At 45.2% G+C, this 17,180-nt stretch overlaps 1 protein-coding gene across 4 annotated transcripts in view; it reads left to right on the top strand.

Annotated features, from left to right (window-relative positions):
• Positions 1–17,180, top strand: part of NPHP4 (nephrocystin 4) — a 97,963-nt gene that overhangs the window by 18,747 nt on the left and 62,036 nt on the right. For all 4 annotated transcript variants that reach the window (XR_013348343.1, XM_077837184.1, XM_077837183.1 and 1 more), the window contains exons 5-8: positions 134–198; positions 4,130–4,285; positions 14,128–14,264; positions 16,966–17,147. Coding sequence is in view for 3 of the 4 variants with exons in the window: in XM_077837184.1 (XP_077693310.1) it covers positions 134–198; positions 4,130–4,285; positions 14,128–14,264; positions 16,966–17,147 (540 nt within the window). In the remaining variant the exon portion in view is untranslated. The remainder of the gene's footprint in view (positions 1–133; positions 199–4,129; positions 4,286–14,127; positions 14,265–16,965; positions 17,148–17,180) is intronic.

Here is a 17,180-nt window from a genome sequence, read left to right as displayed (position 1 = left end):
TGCTGGCGGAGAGTTCACGGGACTGGAACAGAGGGTTGCTGTGTATTGATCAACAGAACCATTGTGGGAAATTCACTTTGGAATATAGCCATCTAAACGGCCATGTTTGGTTTGTGCTCCTCTTTAAATCTAGGCTCAAGCTGTATCATGGGACACCGCGAGCGCTCCTGCACCCCCTCCTCCAGGACCCAATGGAACGTAAGAACATATAGAACTACTTTCTACTTGACTTTCTTCCCGGGCTGGTCAGTAACATGTCTGTGTATTTGTTTGCTCAATGTAGCGTTGGCTGTTTTCTGTGTTAGTGTGTCAAGCTTTTGGCTGCTCAGGTTCAGGATTAGCCACCCAAAATGGATCAGAAGAAAAGCCCGGAAGACAAGGGTGCTGGTTGGTTGCTGTGAAATGCCCCTGTGCTGTATACCAGGCTGTTTGAGGCCAGGGCCAGTTATTGCTTATGGGCAGTGGGGTTGGCAGCACCCCAAGGCTCTTTGTCATAGCTGGAGCTACTGCCAGCCTCAGCAATGTGCTCTGCAACATTAACGGCTGTCGTTCATGCAGGGGCCCATTTCTGGGGCGTAAGGAGAAAAGGGGCTTAATTTCTGCTGCATCGATCAAATCCCGTCCCATGACAGCATGTCCACTGGCTAGGCCCTGATCCCGCAGAGACTTCCACACGGACTCAGTTTAGCACATGTGAGTCATCCTGTTGGCTCTGCTTGACGTGAATAAAGTTAACTGGATGAGAGTCTCTGCAGGATTTTTAAGCTCTTTGGGGCATGGAGTCTGCATTTAGGGTCTTGTACAGCACTTGTACAGCATTGTCAGTTCTCAACAAGCAAATAATAGCCTTGACGCATCTGCTGGGGAAGGTAGAATGAGCCCAGAGCACAGTGTATCAAACAATCTGCCCACCAAACCCCACCCAACCTTTCTCAGTATTTTATAGGTATTTTACATGGCAGTGAGTCTGTATCTAGCTTGATGCATGGCTCTGTCATGCAAATTCACCTCTAGACTGTAAGTATGCATTTTCTAGTCTGCAATGGAGGATTCCCCAACCATGTCTCCCTCTCACACTTAATCCTGCACCATAGCAGCTCCAGTGGGGGCTGACCTACAGAGCTCCTAGATCACCCACGTGTCAGCTATAGGGCAGGAGGAGTTCTCTGAGTGTGCCACATCCAGGAGAATGAGTGAGTGAGCCCAGGAGTTGAATCTCTCTCTCATACCTGGCAGCGGGCAGCCTGCTACAGAGACACCGAGGTGAGCCACCCCATGATTTAAGTTGGAAAGAACCAGACTGAAAACATGGATAGCTAAAGCTAAGCAGAAAGCTGTCGTGAAGGAAGAAGAAGGGATTCTTTTTCCTTTGCCTGGAAAACAGGCTCACAAGCTGCCCTTTCTAGTGCCAAATGTCCTGTCTGAGCTGGAGGAAGACCACGCATCAGCTGTGCCAATAGTTCTGTGTACCACAGGGGTACCTCTAATTCCCACTTCTGTAAGAGAGAGAGAGCTGGATGACCCTAGCAGAGCTCAGCACTCAGCGAACTGGCTCAGTCAGGCCCAGACTGGATATCTGTACAGGCAGGGAGAGGTGAAAGATGGGCAATGTATGGAAAAAGGTGCCTCTGTGGATACTGGCAAGAAAACCTGACACAGCCGATAAACACAAATGGGCTTCAATTATTGATATATACGTATTGGTGGAACACAGCCCACAGAGCAGGAAAAGTGCACTATAAAATATTAAATATAAGAGCAAGCTGCCTTGTAAAGCGTGTAACAAGGACCTTGTCTTCCTGAACATGCCTGGCTCTTGTCCCTTTGTGCACTGTTTTCCTGAAGGTTGGTACTGAATTTGCTAATGAATTGTAGCAAAGCTGGGTGGTGGTCGTTTGCCCTGAGAAACCTTCAGGATGTTCCAGAAGCAGAAGCAGGAAGAAGGGTCAGTTGCACTTTCACCAGTTTTGCTTTTAAAGACCATTTTTTCCACAAGCTCTCCAGTGCCCTGTCTCCTTCCACCAGGCTGGTTTCCTGTTTGCAGAGATGAAGGGTCCAATCCAGTGCCCATTCGAGTCAGTGGAAGAATTTGCATTGTATTTCCACTTCCTACTGTGCTAGTCAGACACATGCTTTCTTTTTTCAAATATCAGGGATGCATGGGAGTTTTCAGTAATAGGATAGTAATGATAACAGCTTGACTCCAATATCTGCTGCTAGAAACGGGGGAGAACGTGTACACATAATCAGAGCAGGTTAAACCAGGGGTAATTTTACTTTTGAAAAACCTCGTTTGGTAGGTTTTTATTTTGCGGATTCAAACCTAGGAGGTGTTTGGTTCTTGGTTCATTTAGCTGAACTTACACAGGCTGTCAAAATGTGGGGAGCCAATGTGGATTTGAATACATGGCTATGGTTTTGGCCCACCTCTAAAACTGACCATTCAGAGAAATATACCGAGCAGTTTTAGCAAATTTTGGGTAACTTATTCTACAGCTTGCCCAAAGGAAATGGGCAAGGGGGTGGATTTCAAGTTGCTTTCAAAAGCAAAATGTAACTGAAACAAAACTTCGTAGCTAAGGCTTGGTTGCTGTTCCACAAAGACTTGTCAGATTTGTTTTCCTGAGGTGGAAGCTAGGTAGCATCTTTTGCCCAGGATAGGGGTCTTTGTGAAAGGTCATTTCTAGAAACTGTTTTCTTTCCTAGCAAGGAAAACAATACTCACCGTACTAGCAAACAAAGCAAATACATGTCCACTAATGCAGGGACTGAGCCTCGGTGGTAAGTGGCAGAAATAGGTGCCGTGATTGCCTGGTGATGCTGGTCAATAACCATGTCTGAAAAATGATGAACACTAGTTCAATTGGTTTCAGAGTAACAGCCGTGTTAGTCTGTATTCGCAAAAAGAAAAGGAGGACTTGTGGCACCTTAGAAACTAACCAATTTATTTGAGCATAAGCTTTCGTGAGCTACAGCTCACTTCATCGGATGCATACTGTGACTGCCCACTGGAAAGCTGTCTATGTATTGAAGCCTTCCCCAGAGAAGATGGCTTGTGTTTATTGCAGTCTAAGAGGAATAACCTGCAGGTGAGTATCCAAGTGCTCAGGATCCACCCCCTAGAGGCAGCTGTAGTGTATCACCTCGGAAGGAGTTAGTTTATTTTTTAAAGAAAGCACTCTAGTTTTCCCAGTTTGCGTTGGGGCTGCTGCAATGTTCAGTGAGAGAAGCCCATGAGTAGCAAATACCTCTCAGCAGCTTGAGAGCAGAGACCATTGTTAGACTGATGAAAACACTTGGGAGATGCCAAGTGTCAGGGTGTGTACCACTGATTCCTGCATTTCAGTTCCTGAGGGGAAACCGAACCTCCACCGAATGAATCGCTCACGATACAAAGACGTGCAGCAGAAAGATAAAAGGGTCGCTCTTCTGAGTGCATGCAGTGAAACAGCAGGAGATGCAGCCAGTTTCACTATTCCCATCTCATGCTGTACTACGAAGAGGGAGCAAAGTTAGCACAAGAAGTTTAGGGAAGTTCAATTAAAAACAAGTGTCCCAGGGAGCCTTTGCCAGCTGTTATGGATTAAGATTTTGCCTTTCACTGTGAACTAAAATGGCACAGACATATCATAATGCACCCAAGATCAGCTGTGTGCAGGCCCTGTTCTTTTCTGAATGGGACTCAGATGCTGGTCTTTTGAAGATATGTCTAGATGGGGACTTGAATAGAACACACAAGATTAAGAAACAACCTAAACAAGAGCATTTAGTTGCAGTGCTATTGAAGAAGGGATGGATTTTCTTCTTTCTTCTTCACAGCTGAGTGAGAGTAGATCCAAGTAATTTTAAGTTGCTTAATCATAATCTTCCAGAGACTGGGCATTGTTTTCATTTACCCTGAAGTTGCAGTGTGAGGATTTGTAAGCCCAGAACTCTTAACAAAGCTAAGCCTGAAAAGGCTGCATATTCATTTATGAAGAAAACAGACTTTTGAAAAACAGGTTTTACATTGCTGATAAAGTGCGCATGTATTGATACGTTAATTCGATCAGCTTCTCCAACGGGTAGCACCATTATAAGTCTGTCTCTCTGTGTTTTCAGATATTGCATAACGTTTTCCCCTCTTTAGAGAATAAACACATGACGGTGATAGAGAACACTCACCTTCAGTACACCTTAAGGCCACACCCGCCCCTCGAGACCATGTGTCACCTCTTCCCTGAGAATATGCTGGTGTCTGGGCTGCAGAAAATTCCTGGCTTGCTGCTAACACATGGAGAAACAAGTAAGGGATCCTTCCATTCTGATTCCTGCATGTGTAATCAGACCACAGGACAGTAAGGTTGGCATAGTACGTACCAAGCTACAGTGCTCGTGAGTTACTCTGGACTTTCCCTGCTTATAGAATTGTGAGCATTTGTATTATTATGGCCTTGGCCTGCCAGATCTGGGGGTTCAGCTGGACTTTATCTTACTGGCAGAGTAAAGCTCTGTGAGCTCTCTGAGACAGGCCCCAGCCTTCTCCACCCATCAGTTATTACCGGAGGGAGATCTGAAACACACGCCAGCCAGTGTGACCATTGTGGGGTGGGAAGAGACCGGCCGACCTCTGGTCCCCCGATCAGGGAGTGGGCGAGGGGCTGTGGGAATGGAGAGAAGGGAAGGGGATGCTGAAGGGGATTGGGGAGGGATTATTGCAGAACATCTGGTGCCCAGAAAGCACTGCACGGTACAAATGTATTTATTTATAGGGCCTGATTCTCCCAGCCACTGCACTCTCACAAAGTGGGAGCAGCTCCATGAAGGCCAATGGGCTCATGCTGATGTGAGCCAGAGGAGATTCAGACCCACCCATTTTAAGTTTACGCACATCTTCTGTTGCTGGTTTGTGGTCAAACCTGAGCTTCCAAATGCACCAGCTGCTTCTCATTACAACACAACTAGTGTGCTCCTGCTAAATACACCAGGTACCAGATGTGGGGCACAAGAAATGCCTGGCACAGCCTAGCAGGCAAAGACATACGTTTCCTTGTCACCCGGAGGAATAGTACCTGCGCGGAAGGTGGAAGGGAGACCATGAGGGAAACGTTATAGTTTTCTCCCCCCAGTACTGTTACTTTGAAGGGGAAGCGGAATTGAAAAGTAGGGTCACCGCTGTTAAATAAAGCGGAGTGTTTTCCAGGGGGTCATAATTCAGAGATTCCTGTGAATGGCATATAATGTGCTCATCTGGGTGTTTTCAGTGGGAAGGGATTTCAAGGTGAATGTGGCCTTATCACACAAGCGTTTGCTTTCCTCTGCTAACGCAGTGCATCAATTGCCAAGGCGCCGAATAGATGCAAGCAATGCCTGCAACGCCGAGTGTGTGACGCACTGCTGCTGTTGTAAGTGCCAGTAATTAGGGATTATAAATGAGAAATCTAGCCGTGAAAATGTCATGCTCACCCACAAAAGAACCACAGCGACCCCTCTTCTGAGAAATAAAGAAAGGAAGCAGGATTTGCACGTAAACTCTCTCTCTCAATGGCCATCTGAGCACGAATCCCTGTGACTCAGCTCTTTGCTGAGGTGCAGCCAGCCTTGTCGATGGCTCATAAAACAACTTGCAGACGAGTCCGTTGTGCCTGGTCTTCCACAGCCTGTGTGTTGCCCCCCCCTTGATTCCCCCCCCCCCCCCCCCCGGTGGACATTTCCTTGGGTTTCCTGTGGGTTTTAAGCTGAAGGTGGGTTTTTATGGACACGTGGTGTTTTGCTGTTCGGAAAGGCTGCAGCTTTGTGTACACAGTGTTCTACATTTTCGTCAATGGTAGCCCCTTTCCAGTAAATGAGGAGGTTAGGGAGAGTTCCCTTGTAAAATGCTGAACTACAGTGCGATTGGGACGCGTTTATTGTCACTAGCACGTGATAATGAAAGCCTGGACTATCCCTGGATAAGTCTCTGTGGGATCCCGTCCCGGTCTGCCCCCTCTTCTGTTGGGGGTGGGAGTGCGGTTTGCCAACCTTCCCACAGATAGGCCACGGGGTGCAGCCAAACTCCATGAATGCCCCCAGGTACTCTGGGAGGTCAGAGCCATCTGCTCAGAGTCTTGCGTCTCTGCTCCGGGTCTGGATCAGTGTCGCTTGTGTGCTCCCCCATCAGCATGGCGCTTTTGGACGCTCCTTGCCACTCCAATGCCTGGGCCCCACATGCTGGGGCTCTGCCGTAAAGGTAATACAACCCTGGCCTCTAATTTTTCACCGAGACTCCATTGGGCAGGAGAGTGGGACTGTGTGCAGCCCTATCTCTGCCCTGCCCACTCTCCCCCCAACCCACCTTCCCCTATGCATGTGGCCCAGGGCATGGTGCCATATAAGCAGCTGGGCTCGCCTCCTTCCATGTTGGAAGGGGGTTGTGGGTGGAGATCCACATTCATGTGTCTGGGGGAGATAATCTGGGCCAGTTTCAGTCTCTTTGACCTGCCAGTTGTCAGGACAGAGGCTAACGCACCATCAATAAGGGTCACAAATCTAGTTTCTCCTTCTGTTAGTGCTTCTGGAATCTCAGCCGAGAAGGGAGTGGTTGTGACCCAGAGACATAAACCCACACCAGACAGACAGCACGTGTTCCTGCCAGAATCCTTTTCATGCAACTTTCCTCTGGCTGCAAGGAACATGAGCTCTGCTTTGACTGTGGTAACCAAGCCTGCTAACAAACAGCACGATCAATTATTCATGTCTCACTGGTCCAGTGTATCCGCTGCTGGTAAATAGAGACACTGCAATAACATTTCATAGTTTGCTGATCGAACACTGGACCTGCTCAGCCAATTTTTACGAACAGACATCTGCTTGAGTTGCTGATGTCTGTCTGAGCAAGGCAGAGTCTGTGCTGGTTTTATTGGACCAAGTTATGTTATTTCATTATGAATTATATGGGGAAATCATTGGCAAATAAATAAGACCTGATGGTTTACAGTGTACCTGAGTTCTTCATGAATTTACAACAAGATCTTATGTTTATTGCTACATCTTAAAGCCGTGTCCTTTATTGGCACTTACCTGGACTGTTGGTCCAAGTGTTGGGAGTGAAGATAGCGCTGATTGTGACTAAATACACATGAGGGGTTGTCGTGCATCCCTTCATCATGGTAATAGTTATGTTAACTAGTGGGACTGTTTAGGTGAGTGAGGATTGCAGAATAGGCCTGTAGGTAAAAGATGCCTTAGATATTAATGTCCGTAGATGTTTAGTTTTCATTTTCCTTTTTAGTTCTCAGTCTGTGCATCTTGCTTTTGTGGATCCGTACTGACAACAAACACAGTTACAGAGCAGAGATGGGCCAGGAGTGATGCGGCACAGAGACCAATTGTTATTGGTTGGAAACTGGAACGGGCATTCTATTGAAAGAAATGTACTGTATACCCAGAGAGATCTCCTCCGGGACAAAGGAACTCTCACTAGAGAGGCTGATCACAGTAGGACTGGGAACAGAGCCTTTCAGCAGCCAGCCAGTGCGCTGAGGACTGCCTGCCCCAGGAGCTGAGGATGAAAGTCTGACAGCTTTCAGGGAAAGATTTAAGACCCACCTCTTTGGCATTAGCCTTCCTGAAAAGCCACTGAGAATGGCACAAAAGAAAATAAACCAAACTGCTCTGCCTGTTCTTTGAATGGGGGTGGGGGGGAAGGGAAGATAACAATAAGAGGATAAGATCAGTCGTGGGAAATTTTTGAGAGAGAAATGGGAGAGCTCAGGTGTCCATGTGGGTCAATCATATGGCTTGATATCATCCTGTGTTACAGCCCATTAATACAGCAAAGTCAAAGAGGCATAAACATAGTTAACAGAATATGCTGTTCAGAAGCCAAAAAAAAGCCCATCAACAGCCTAAACATAGAGCAGCCCCAGACGTAACATCCACACGGCATCAGGTGCCACTTCTGGGAATGAATCATCTGCTAGCATCTGTCTCCTCCACAGAGAGAACAAAGCCACGGGGGCATGCTGGATAAATCACCTAACTCTGGGCTAATCTCATCCCTGGTGAATCAGCTCTGAAGTCATGGGAACGAGACTAGGGATGAGTTTGTCGTAGTGTGTTTTAAATGTTAGCACAGAGATGGCTAAACGGATCTACAGGAAAAGGGAAAGCAAGTGAAATTGTGGATGTGACGAGAAATGATGATTCTTTGAATGTATGTCACACCTTTCATCAGCGGATTCAAAGCTCTGTACAGATATTAATTAGCTGAGACTCACAGTCTCTCTATGAAATAGGTAAATATCATCCTCATTTTCAGCTGGGTAAATAGAGGCATTAGAGAAGTGAAGTGATAGTGGCAGGGGAAGAATTAGAACCCAGTATTCACAGTCCCCTGCTTTCACCTCTACATCTATTCCCTCCTTCATCAATGTAGCACATGAAAGCAGTAGAGGAATGGTCCCCCCCCCGCCCCATCCCCATAGTATTGTTGGAGTCTTCTGGTCAACACGTCTTTTGCAGAGAGCACTTAGCACAGTGTTTGAGACCCCTTGGTGCTACTGCACTGCACATGAATAATAATAACGAAGAGAAGGCACGCCGGAGTAAATGGGGAATTTGGTTTAAATTGCTTCATGCAAAGGGTATGGAATACATGGAATAAATTACCCTGAGAGCAGACTGAAGCAAAGTGTGTAAATTGTTGGAGACATACCTCAAGTTGCTCTTAAGGAGGAGGGGATGAAATGGTATGGTGAAAAAAGTGCCAAAGGGAATTAAGGTCAGAGAAAATAAAAGGCTAGCAGGGAGAGCCAGCCATTCATCCCCTTTTCGTAAATTATCTCATTTCTTAAAACCTGAAACATCCACTGGGAGCTGAATAAGCTTGACCATTTGACAGTGAGCCCAAGCCAGCTCTCCAGTGCCTGGAAGCAGGACTATATAACACTCAAATATTTACAGTAGCAATGAAATATGTAGCTTAACAGCATTTGTAATTTAAGAGAAACCCCACTGTGAAACTTTGAAGAGAATGAATTGTTCTTTGGGGGAAAAAAAGAAAAAAACCACGATCTGGTAGTGTAAAGCTCACTCCCAAAAGCTCAGGTATATTAATCTGTGCTAATCTGAAACCTCAGGGGGAACACCCAGCAACCCAGCAAAATGACGTCAATGGAAACAATGGCTTCGCTTATTTGAAATAACATCCTTGTTCCCAGGCAGCATGCCGAGCTTTGCTTTTACAGATGCCTGACTAAAAGGACCAGAACTATTGTGGGGCTGAGGTCTCCCTCTGAACCTGGGATTTCAAAGGACAGTTTCTTCCAAGTATCTGATCTACCCAGTTGATGGAATGTTAATGGTTGTATTTAACCATTGGACCAGCTTGGATTCCTGGGGACGTGATGGTTTAAAGACTGCAAGTGACGCAAAATCTAAGGCTGATTATCTTCCTGAAAGATCTACTCTAGCGCCACCAGAAATTATGGGTTTGATGCAGAAATTAGTGGGTGAGGTTCTTCGGCCTGTGTTGTGAAGGAAGTCAGTCTACATAATCATAAAGTTCGCTTTGGGCCTCAACAGCTATGAATGGTGCTTGTGGAATCTACTCCACTGGCTACTTGCTCTTATTGGGAAAAGAAAAGGTTTCCTAATGTCTAACTTAAAGTGTTCCTCTCTAGTTTCAGGCTCCAATTGCCTCTCTCTAGTTATAATGTTTCCTTGAGGTTAAATATCTTGGAAGTATTTTGTACATTCTTTGGAATTTTTCTTTTCATACAAATGTAATCACAACAGTTTGTATCTTTAATCCTTAAAGGGGACACAGAATCATTTCAATCTAATCCTCTTTTTTTGCTAATTGCTTCTCTTCCTGGGAAACTGCTCTAGATGAATGATGGACTCTTTAAGTAGTCAGTCAGTTAGTGGAGTCTTAAGAGAGAACTTTGATAAAAGCTGTAAAGACATCCTTATTCATGGCATTGTTCTGGACAAGTGGAGATTTGGCAAGGGCAGTGGGATGTGATTCTGATACACCAAAACCTTACTAATCTTTACTCATGAATTTTCAGAGCTCTGCATTTAGTGGTGGCTTGGTGGCTAAATCCATGTGATTTGGAAAAGTTAAGAGCTAAAGACAAGATCATCAGTTCTTCAGTGGTGACTCCCCCTGCTTAGAAGAACCTTCTAATAATAACTCCCATGGATGCCTCTCTTTGAGGACAAAGCCATCACGTTATCAGAAACTGTGAGATCTCCAGAGCAAAGGAGCCCCCTGCAAGAACCACAGCCACCACATGCAGAGCTTGACAATGACGTGGTTGCAATAATGCAGCTCTGGAGATGCCAGGTGGCCTTGTGAGTGCATTGACTGTGGCTAGTAAATAGCCAGTCATCTGAAAAGCTGGAGTAGAGCCACTCTTCGTCATGCATGTCTCCAAAGGATTTTCTTCTCCATTCTCTCCCATTGCTCAGATTTCGGAGCTCCTCACTCTTGCCAGCGGGAGGGAGACATCATTTTTCTGCATCTTCAGATGATTTCCTCACTGTATAGCCCAGTATACTTGTACATCCACTGAGATCTGCCTCTAGCTGCAGAGCATCAGTCCCATCTTGTGGCAGACGAGGGGAACTGCATTTTAGGCATGATAGTCACACAAAGCCTTCCCAATCTACCTGCTGGGTTTTACTTGCAAATTCAGCTACCAGTCAAACAACTGGCAGAACAAACAATCAAGCCAATACATTGATAGTCTCAGAAGTACCTTGCAGGGAAAATTCAGCTCGCTGCGTCCTGCTCCTCTTTGTTTTCTCTGGTAGCCCTAAATCAGCTGCTCGGGTATACAGGGTAGGTACAGTGTGGCAGGGGAAATGGACACTAACCGTCATGCAGAGGAAGAATGGTTCTTTGATTGCTGATAAGGAAGTGCACTCAGCATCCTCCTTCCAGACACCGGCTGATCACACGGGACTGTGTAACTCCACTGCTCACCCACATGCGGCTCAGCTGCAGTAAGGGCACGTCAATTAGATGTGTTGTAAGGGAAAGTCCAGCTGAGTTCCATACACCTTCCCAATACGCAGCCCCTTGCAGTAACACTCCTACAGCCTTCAGCCTTCGGAAACCGGAGGCTGATCAGCTGCAGCCTGCCGGCGGTGGCCTCTGAATTCGATGAGCAGTGAAAAGTGAAGCAGTTTTCAGACGGAAGACAATGATGAGAGCCACAACCACTCTCTGACTCCAAATCAGCAAGCACATACCTAACTTTAAACCTGCAAGTAATCCCCTGGAAATCCTTGCTATTGCCTTTAACATCTTGACTTTCAATTAACTTAATTTAATTCAGTCATTCTTTCAGTGAGGCTACTCACATGCTTAAAGTTAGGCATGTGCTTAAGTTCCTGGCTGAACTGGGGCCCTGAATAAGGTTAGTCAGGGATATTTGTAAACATCTGACTTCAGTATAAATGTAGCAGTGTTATTACCAAATCGCCCACCAATACACGAGCATGGAGCTGTTCATCCTGCCTATTCCCTGTCACCTCTTTGCTTTCAGTTAGTTAATTCATTTTTAAAAGCCTAACAACTTAACTAAAACAATGCTGGTGATTTCCTGCTGTTCGGTTGTCAAGAAAAGCTTTGTCCTGAAAAGTTAATAAGTTTCACTTCTTTCTTCTCTTCTCCCCTCCCCTGCCTTAAGCTAAAGAACTAAGCAATAAATACTGCTTGAAAGATGGACATAAAGGAACAGGGTGGTTGAAATTGGTTTTAAATGGGCAGTTTAAACAAAACATACCCTATAATTTGATAGACTGAATCTTCAGATAACAGAGTAAATGAAATCAGGAAGGTATATTTGGTTTCTAAAATCAAATTAAGGCAGATTCTAGCTTCACTAGCACTAATTTGATATGAACTCCCTCATTCCTCAAGGCTCCTGCAGCTCTGACTAGCCCTGAGATGTATTATTGAATTCTATTGTTAGGCACTTTATAGACTTCAGGTTTTGCTTTTAAGTACGTAGCGTAGGTTTGTTAATGCTCAACTGTGAGTCTTGTGGAGGAGGATAAAATCTTAGGTGCCTTTCTGTGGAAAAAGCTCTTAAGGAAGGTGTTCCTACTCCTTAATTTTTGCTTCCACTTCCCAAAACTTGCAGCCCCTCCAGTTCCTGCAAGGTGGAATGATTGGCAGCCTTGGCAGTGATCAGCATTGTGACTTGCTTCGTCTTGTATTTTTAGGGCAAGAGAAAACAACTCAGCTTTGATTAAAATAAAACAGCTGGAGTTCAGAATACTTGCCATAGGCTTGTCTGATGGGAAATACATGGGTGATATTCACCATGGACTAAACTGTACAAATCCCTTCCTAAAACCTGTGGGTATTGGAAGTCAGAGGAACTACTCTTGTGAATAAATGCTCACTAAGGAGAGTAAGAGTTGTACAGTCCAGGTCTTTCAGGATGACAAAGGGATATTTATATGTGGCTTAAAATAATATCAGTAATAACGGGGAAATGGTGGACTTGGTGGGACCCTGCAGTACCAAGATCCATGGAAATACTTATGCATAAATAAATGATTCATTATTTATCTATTTGCATATTTAATCTAGCAGTGATCTCTGAATTTCTAAATTTGCATGAAACCTTGGTCTGTTTGGTTAGGTGCTTGGAAAGGTCATGGTTGCAATTGTCAATGCTAGAGACTGGCTGTTCCATTTTTAACTGTTTCTTCTATATATCTTCATATTTCATGCCCTTTCTGTGGCCCTCGGTTCAACCCATGCCTTTCATCGTCACCGCGCCTAGTTTGTCTCTCTGCCCATTAGTAGGGTGCAGCCAAAACAAAGTAGAGTATGGGGTCACTCAATTTCAGTTTTCCTTCCGAGCCCTGCCATGCAAAAATCTCTAAATCTGCTGTTGTCACTCTACCCCTCTGCACTCAGAGAATTTGCGCAGTTTAGAGTTGGGTTTATCCTTTCCAGCATTTCCCCCCAGATAGTCTTGGTAAGTGAAATGTAATTCTGTACAATAGAGTAGCTGCTGGTCTGGGTTATCTAAAGCATGTGTGTGCCTTCCTATTTAAAGGACTCCAGTATGTTCCCCACTCCTGCTACTGCCAGCAAAGTTGAGGGGGTTGGTCAGAGTAATTCTCCCAGGTTCTCTTAAACATCCACTACTTCACTGCTCTCTGGCTCGAAACTCTTTGCGTGCTGCTGCAATAAACACTCTGCTTAAAGTCAGTGTGGATTCATGGAGCAGGTCTGAGCTGGGTATGGGTATCTTGGGCTAAAGAAGACTCTAATGATACCGTGACTTGCTAGAACAACAGAAGTCAGGAGAGAGATGGGCAGTGGAGGGCTGTATTCGGTTTATGTCATCCTTATCCTGTTCTTGCTCGTTGGCTGTTCTGGATCGGAACGTAGATTTCATTTTTAGAAGGAGTGGCCTTGTGCATTTAAAAAAGTGGTGATGCAGCTGGGTGGGGAAGTAAATAACCCAGGAAGGGGCTAGTCCAGGGAACAAGAACGGCTTATTCTTCCACCCCCAATATTTTTGACTGTCACATATTCCCCTATTGTCCTTTCCTTGAATATGCAACTGCATTCCGCCCATTGCAACTCATGCTGGCGCTTGAATAGGCATCTTCTCCTCAAATTGCTGTGTGGTGCGCTCGCTCTCTCAAGCGGGTGCATAGGGATAATCGAATCTGTTGTGGACTTGGGGCTCCCCACATTGGTACCAGTTAAATTATCGGGCTGACCTGTTGGCTTTCCTAGTGTGTTAGACTCCGGATGTTTCACAGCAGATGTAATAGGAGGAGGAGTACAGCTGGCTTTCTTTCTGGCTGGAGAAGAGTATAAGATGTGAAAAGAAACTAAGCTGAAGAGGTAACAGATGTTCCTTTGCCTTTATAATCTACTTTCTTTTAGTGACTAGATTGTCGAATTTGTTTCTGGAGGCATTTTGAAGGAGAAAATAGACTTCTCCCAAAGTTAGCATTTGTTTATTAATTTTAGCTGTGGAAAGATGAGGGCTCATTATTGTGAGTTCCCTGTGAGTACCACGTATTTCAGCTGTATTCTCTGCTTTGGTCAGAGAATGGGATTGACTATCAAGGCCATATTTGGGTGACTGCAGTGTAACATATGGCTGGATGTCTTTTCAGATGATTTCTTTCGAAAACCCCACCTCATGAAATCAGTCACATTGTACTTGGATAAGCTGTCCATTCATTTGTACCCTTCATTAGAAAAGTTTGAGGAAGAGCTGCTGGATTTACTCAACAGTGAGCGTTTACTTAAGGTACTGTACATATCATGGCAACACTAATAACTCCTTTATCATCTCGACAGGTTTCAGAGTAGCAGCCGTGTTAGTTTGTATTCGCAAAAAGAAGAGGAGGACTTGTGGCACCTTAGAGACTAACCAATTTATTTGAGCATAAGCTTTCGTGAGCTACAGCTCACTTCATCGGATGCATTCCGATGAAGTGAGCTGTAGCTCACGAAAGCTTCTGCTCACATAAATTGGTTAGTCTCTAAGGTGCCACAAGTCCTCCTTTTCTTTTTATCATCTCGGTATTTTTATCATGCTAATAGACTGACATTGATAGGGTGATTTTCTTCAAGATGCATATTAATAGCTTTCCTAGCAATTGAATAAACCATCTCTGTGAAGCACTTTGCCTACCATTGAAGTGCAAGCTCTGGGACGAAATGTGGTAGCTGTTTAACCGTGCAAAGCCACACTACACAACAGTTCAGCGCAAGGTGTGCAGAATACCTTATCTAACTGAAGGCTTGTGTAGGGAGCTGCCATATGATTGGCCAAGTGAGAACCTGGCCAGGATTCAGAGAGTAATTTCCCTATACTCATGAGAAGCACCTTAGGAAATGTAATGACCACAGACAGCAAGACCTGGATCTTACATCTTTTCCCAAAGACTGCACCAACCTCCTTTTAGCCCAAAGGCGAGGCACTGGCTCAGTACTGGCCAAGGGCAAGAAGCACTGCCTAGTGAATTGCCATCACAATTTTCTAAAGCCTCTGGGCGCTCTCTCCTACTCCCAACCCTGTAATGATCTGCCCCAGCCTTGCTTCAGTCATGGTATCTGGCCCAGGAATCTTCAGCTACAAGACAGAGATTCTCCGTCAGATGCATTCGCAATAAATGAGAGTTAGTGAGCGCTGGCATGTCCTTCTCTGGCATACTCGCCCATTTGTTAAGGTGAGCAGGTGCCACTTTATCTGTCTGCAATGGCTAGTCTTGATACGACGGGTCTCAGACTCTGTAGCCAGACAACGGACAGGACTTGTACTGAAGAAGCCTTTGCCCTGAATAGCTGAATCAGCGTGGGGTTTGTGCAAATACCTAAGCCCTGCAGTATTTGGAGGTAACACAGATAGAAGATATGCATGTGTAGCTGCCAGTTTTGGGATAAATTTTATTTCTGGCTAAGTCAGCAGTTCACGGGGCATGGTATTGGCATCGCCTACCGCTGATGTTATCACACAGCGTTTGTGATCTAAATCCCTGCAGTCACAATCCTATTATTAAAGCCCCAGGTAGCTAAAAAGGAGGGATTAGGTACAAGTTCCTGATTCGGTGTTTAAAATAATTATTCAGGGACTTAACACACAGCCATTTTCCGTGAAATAACAAAATACCACCGGCCAAGGGAGGAGCTGTTTCTGCAGTGCTTCCAGTTCTCTGTACTGTTGTCCCTCCACGATTGAAAAGAAATCCCTAATAACCAGAGAAGCAAAACAATTGCATGTTTGCACGACGAACTGCATTGTCCTCTATCTGTGCTCATCTTACACGACAGCGATTTACCACTTACCCCGTCCTAGTCGAGGAGGAACGTGAAAGGTTGAAAATTAGCAGTGGGCCTGGGGGTTGTTTTTTTTTTGGGGTTGGGTATTTTGCAACAGCGACAGCACTTCTGTGTTTTTTCTACAACGTTATTTTGGAAACTTTCTAAAATGAGAGACCCAAAAACCAGGCGATTATTTTAGTTTTAAGGAGCAAAGAAGGAGAAAGTACCGTAAGGCTGTTGCTTTGTTTTGTATACAATAGACACATGTATAAAAATGGCACTAGCGCAAGATTGCTTTAGGGACAGTGTGCTAATTTTCCACCATGAAAGTAATTTTATTACGTTTTAGCATTTTACTTCTTGGTTTTCTTTTTGATCATCAGAAAGCTGCTCTCCGTGGTTTATGTTTGGAATATTCAAACACTAATAGGTTGCAGTTTGGTCAACTTGTTTTGATTAATGGGAAGATAAAGGAACTTTAAGGTTTAATGTTCATTTTCAAATATCATATAATTTAGTAAGCAATAATGACCAGGAGGAAAATCCTTGTTTGTTTGTCATATTTGCTGTGGATTTTCTGTTAAGATAAAACACTTTAATATCTAGCAATCACTCTGGGGCAGGTTCCATTTTTATGTCTTTATGATTAATTGCCTAAATTTTCCTTCCTGATCTTCCAAATGCCCCTTCATTGGCTAGAGGCATGAGAACCAGGAAAAGAGCAAACATAACTCACAAAAGAAAATGGATTTGCAGGGCTCTGCTCCATGTTGTATTGTGCCATCTCCCATCTGAAGGCTTTAATCTCGCCAAGCACTTCAGCCCTGATCCATCGAAGTACTTAAGTGTGTGCTTAAATTTAAGCACAGGAGTAGTCCCAGGGAGGTGAACAGCACTACTTGCATGCTTAACCGTGTTAAAAAGGAGAGGTGCACTTCTCCAAGGCCATTATGGGGAGTCCCCACTGGCCAGATTTGGGAGGCAGGAGCTGAGCACCACCTCTGAAGTGTGTAGCTCATCCCTAGACTGGGTCGCAATGTCAATGCAATGGTCTCCCCAGCTTCTCCCAGCAGAGATGGGGCTGGGGCTGGGGCCATGGAGGTAGCCGTAATGAAGGAGCCGCTTCTGCAGTACTGTTATTTCCGCCTGTGCTGTAACCATGGTGAAATTGGCCCGTTCCCCAGAATAGCTCCACGGTGGACGGGAGCGAAGTTCTCATTCAGGAACGGCGGCTGCACATCGGGGTCCACAATGGCTTATGCTTCGTTCAGACGCCTCAGGTGGTGGTGGTGGTGCCAGAGGCCGAGGTGGCTCGGGGGCGCTCAGCCAGCTTCCACAGGAAACAAGACCTCAGCGCCAAACCCAGGTATGAAGTGAAAGGACCAGTAACGGCTGAGGA

The sequence above is a fragment of the Eretmochelys imbricata genome, chromosome 18 (assembly GCF_965152235.1).
Source record: "Eretmochelys imbricata isolate rEreImb1 chromosome 18, rEreImb1.hap1, whole genome shotgun sequence".
Taxonomy (NCBI): Eukaryota; Metazoa; Chordata; order Testudines; family Cheloniidae; genus Eretmochelys; species Eretmochelys imbricata.
This window is presented reverse-complemented; position numbering and strand designations above follow the sequence as displayed.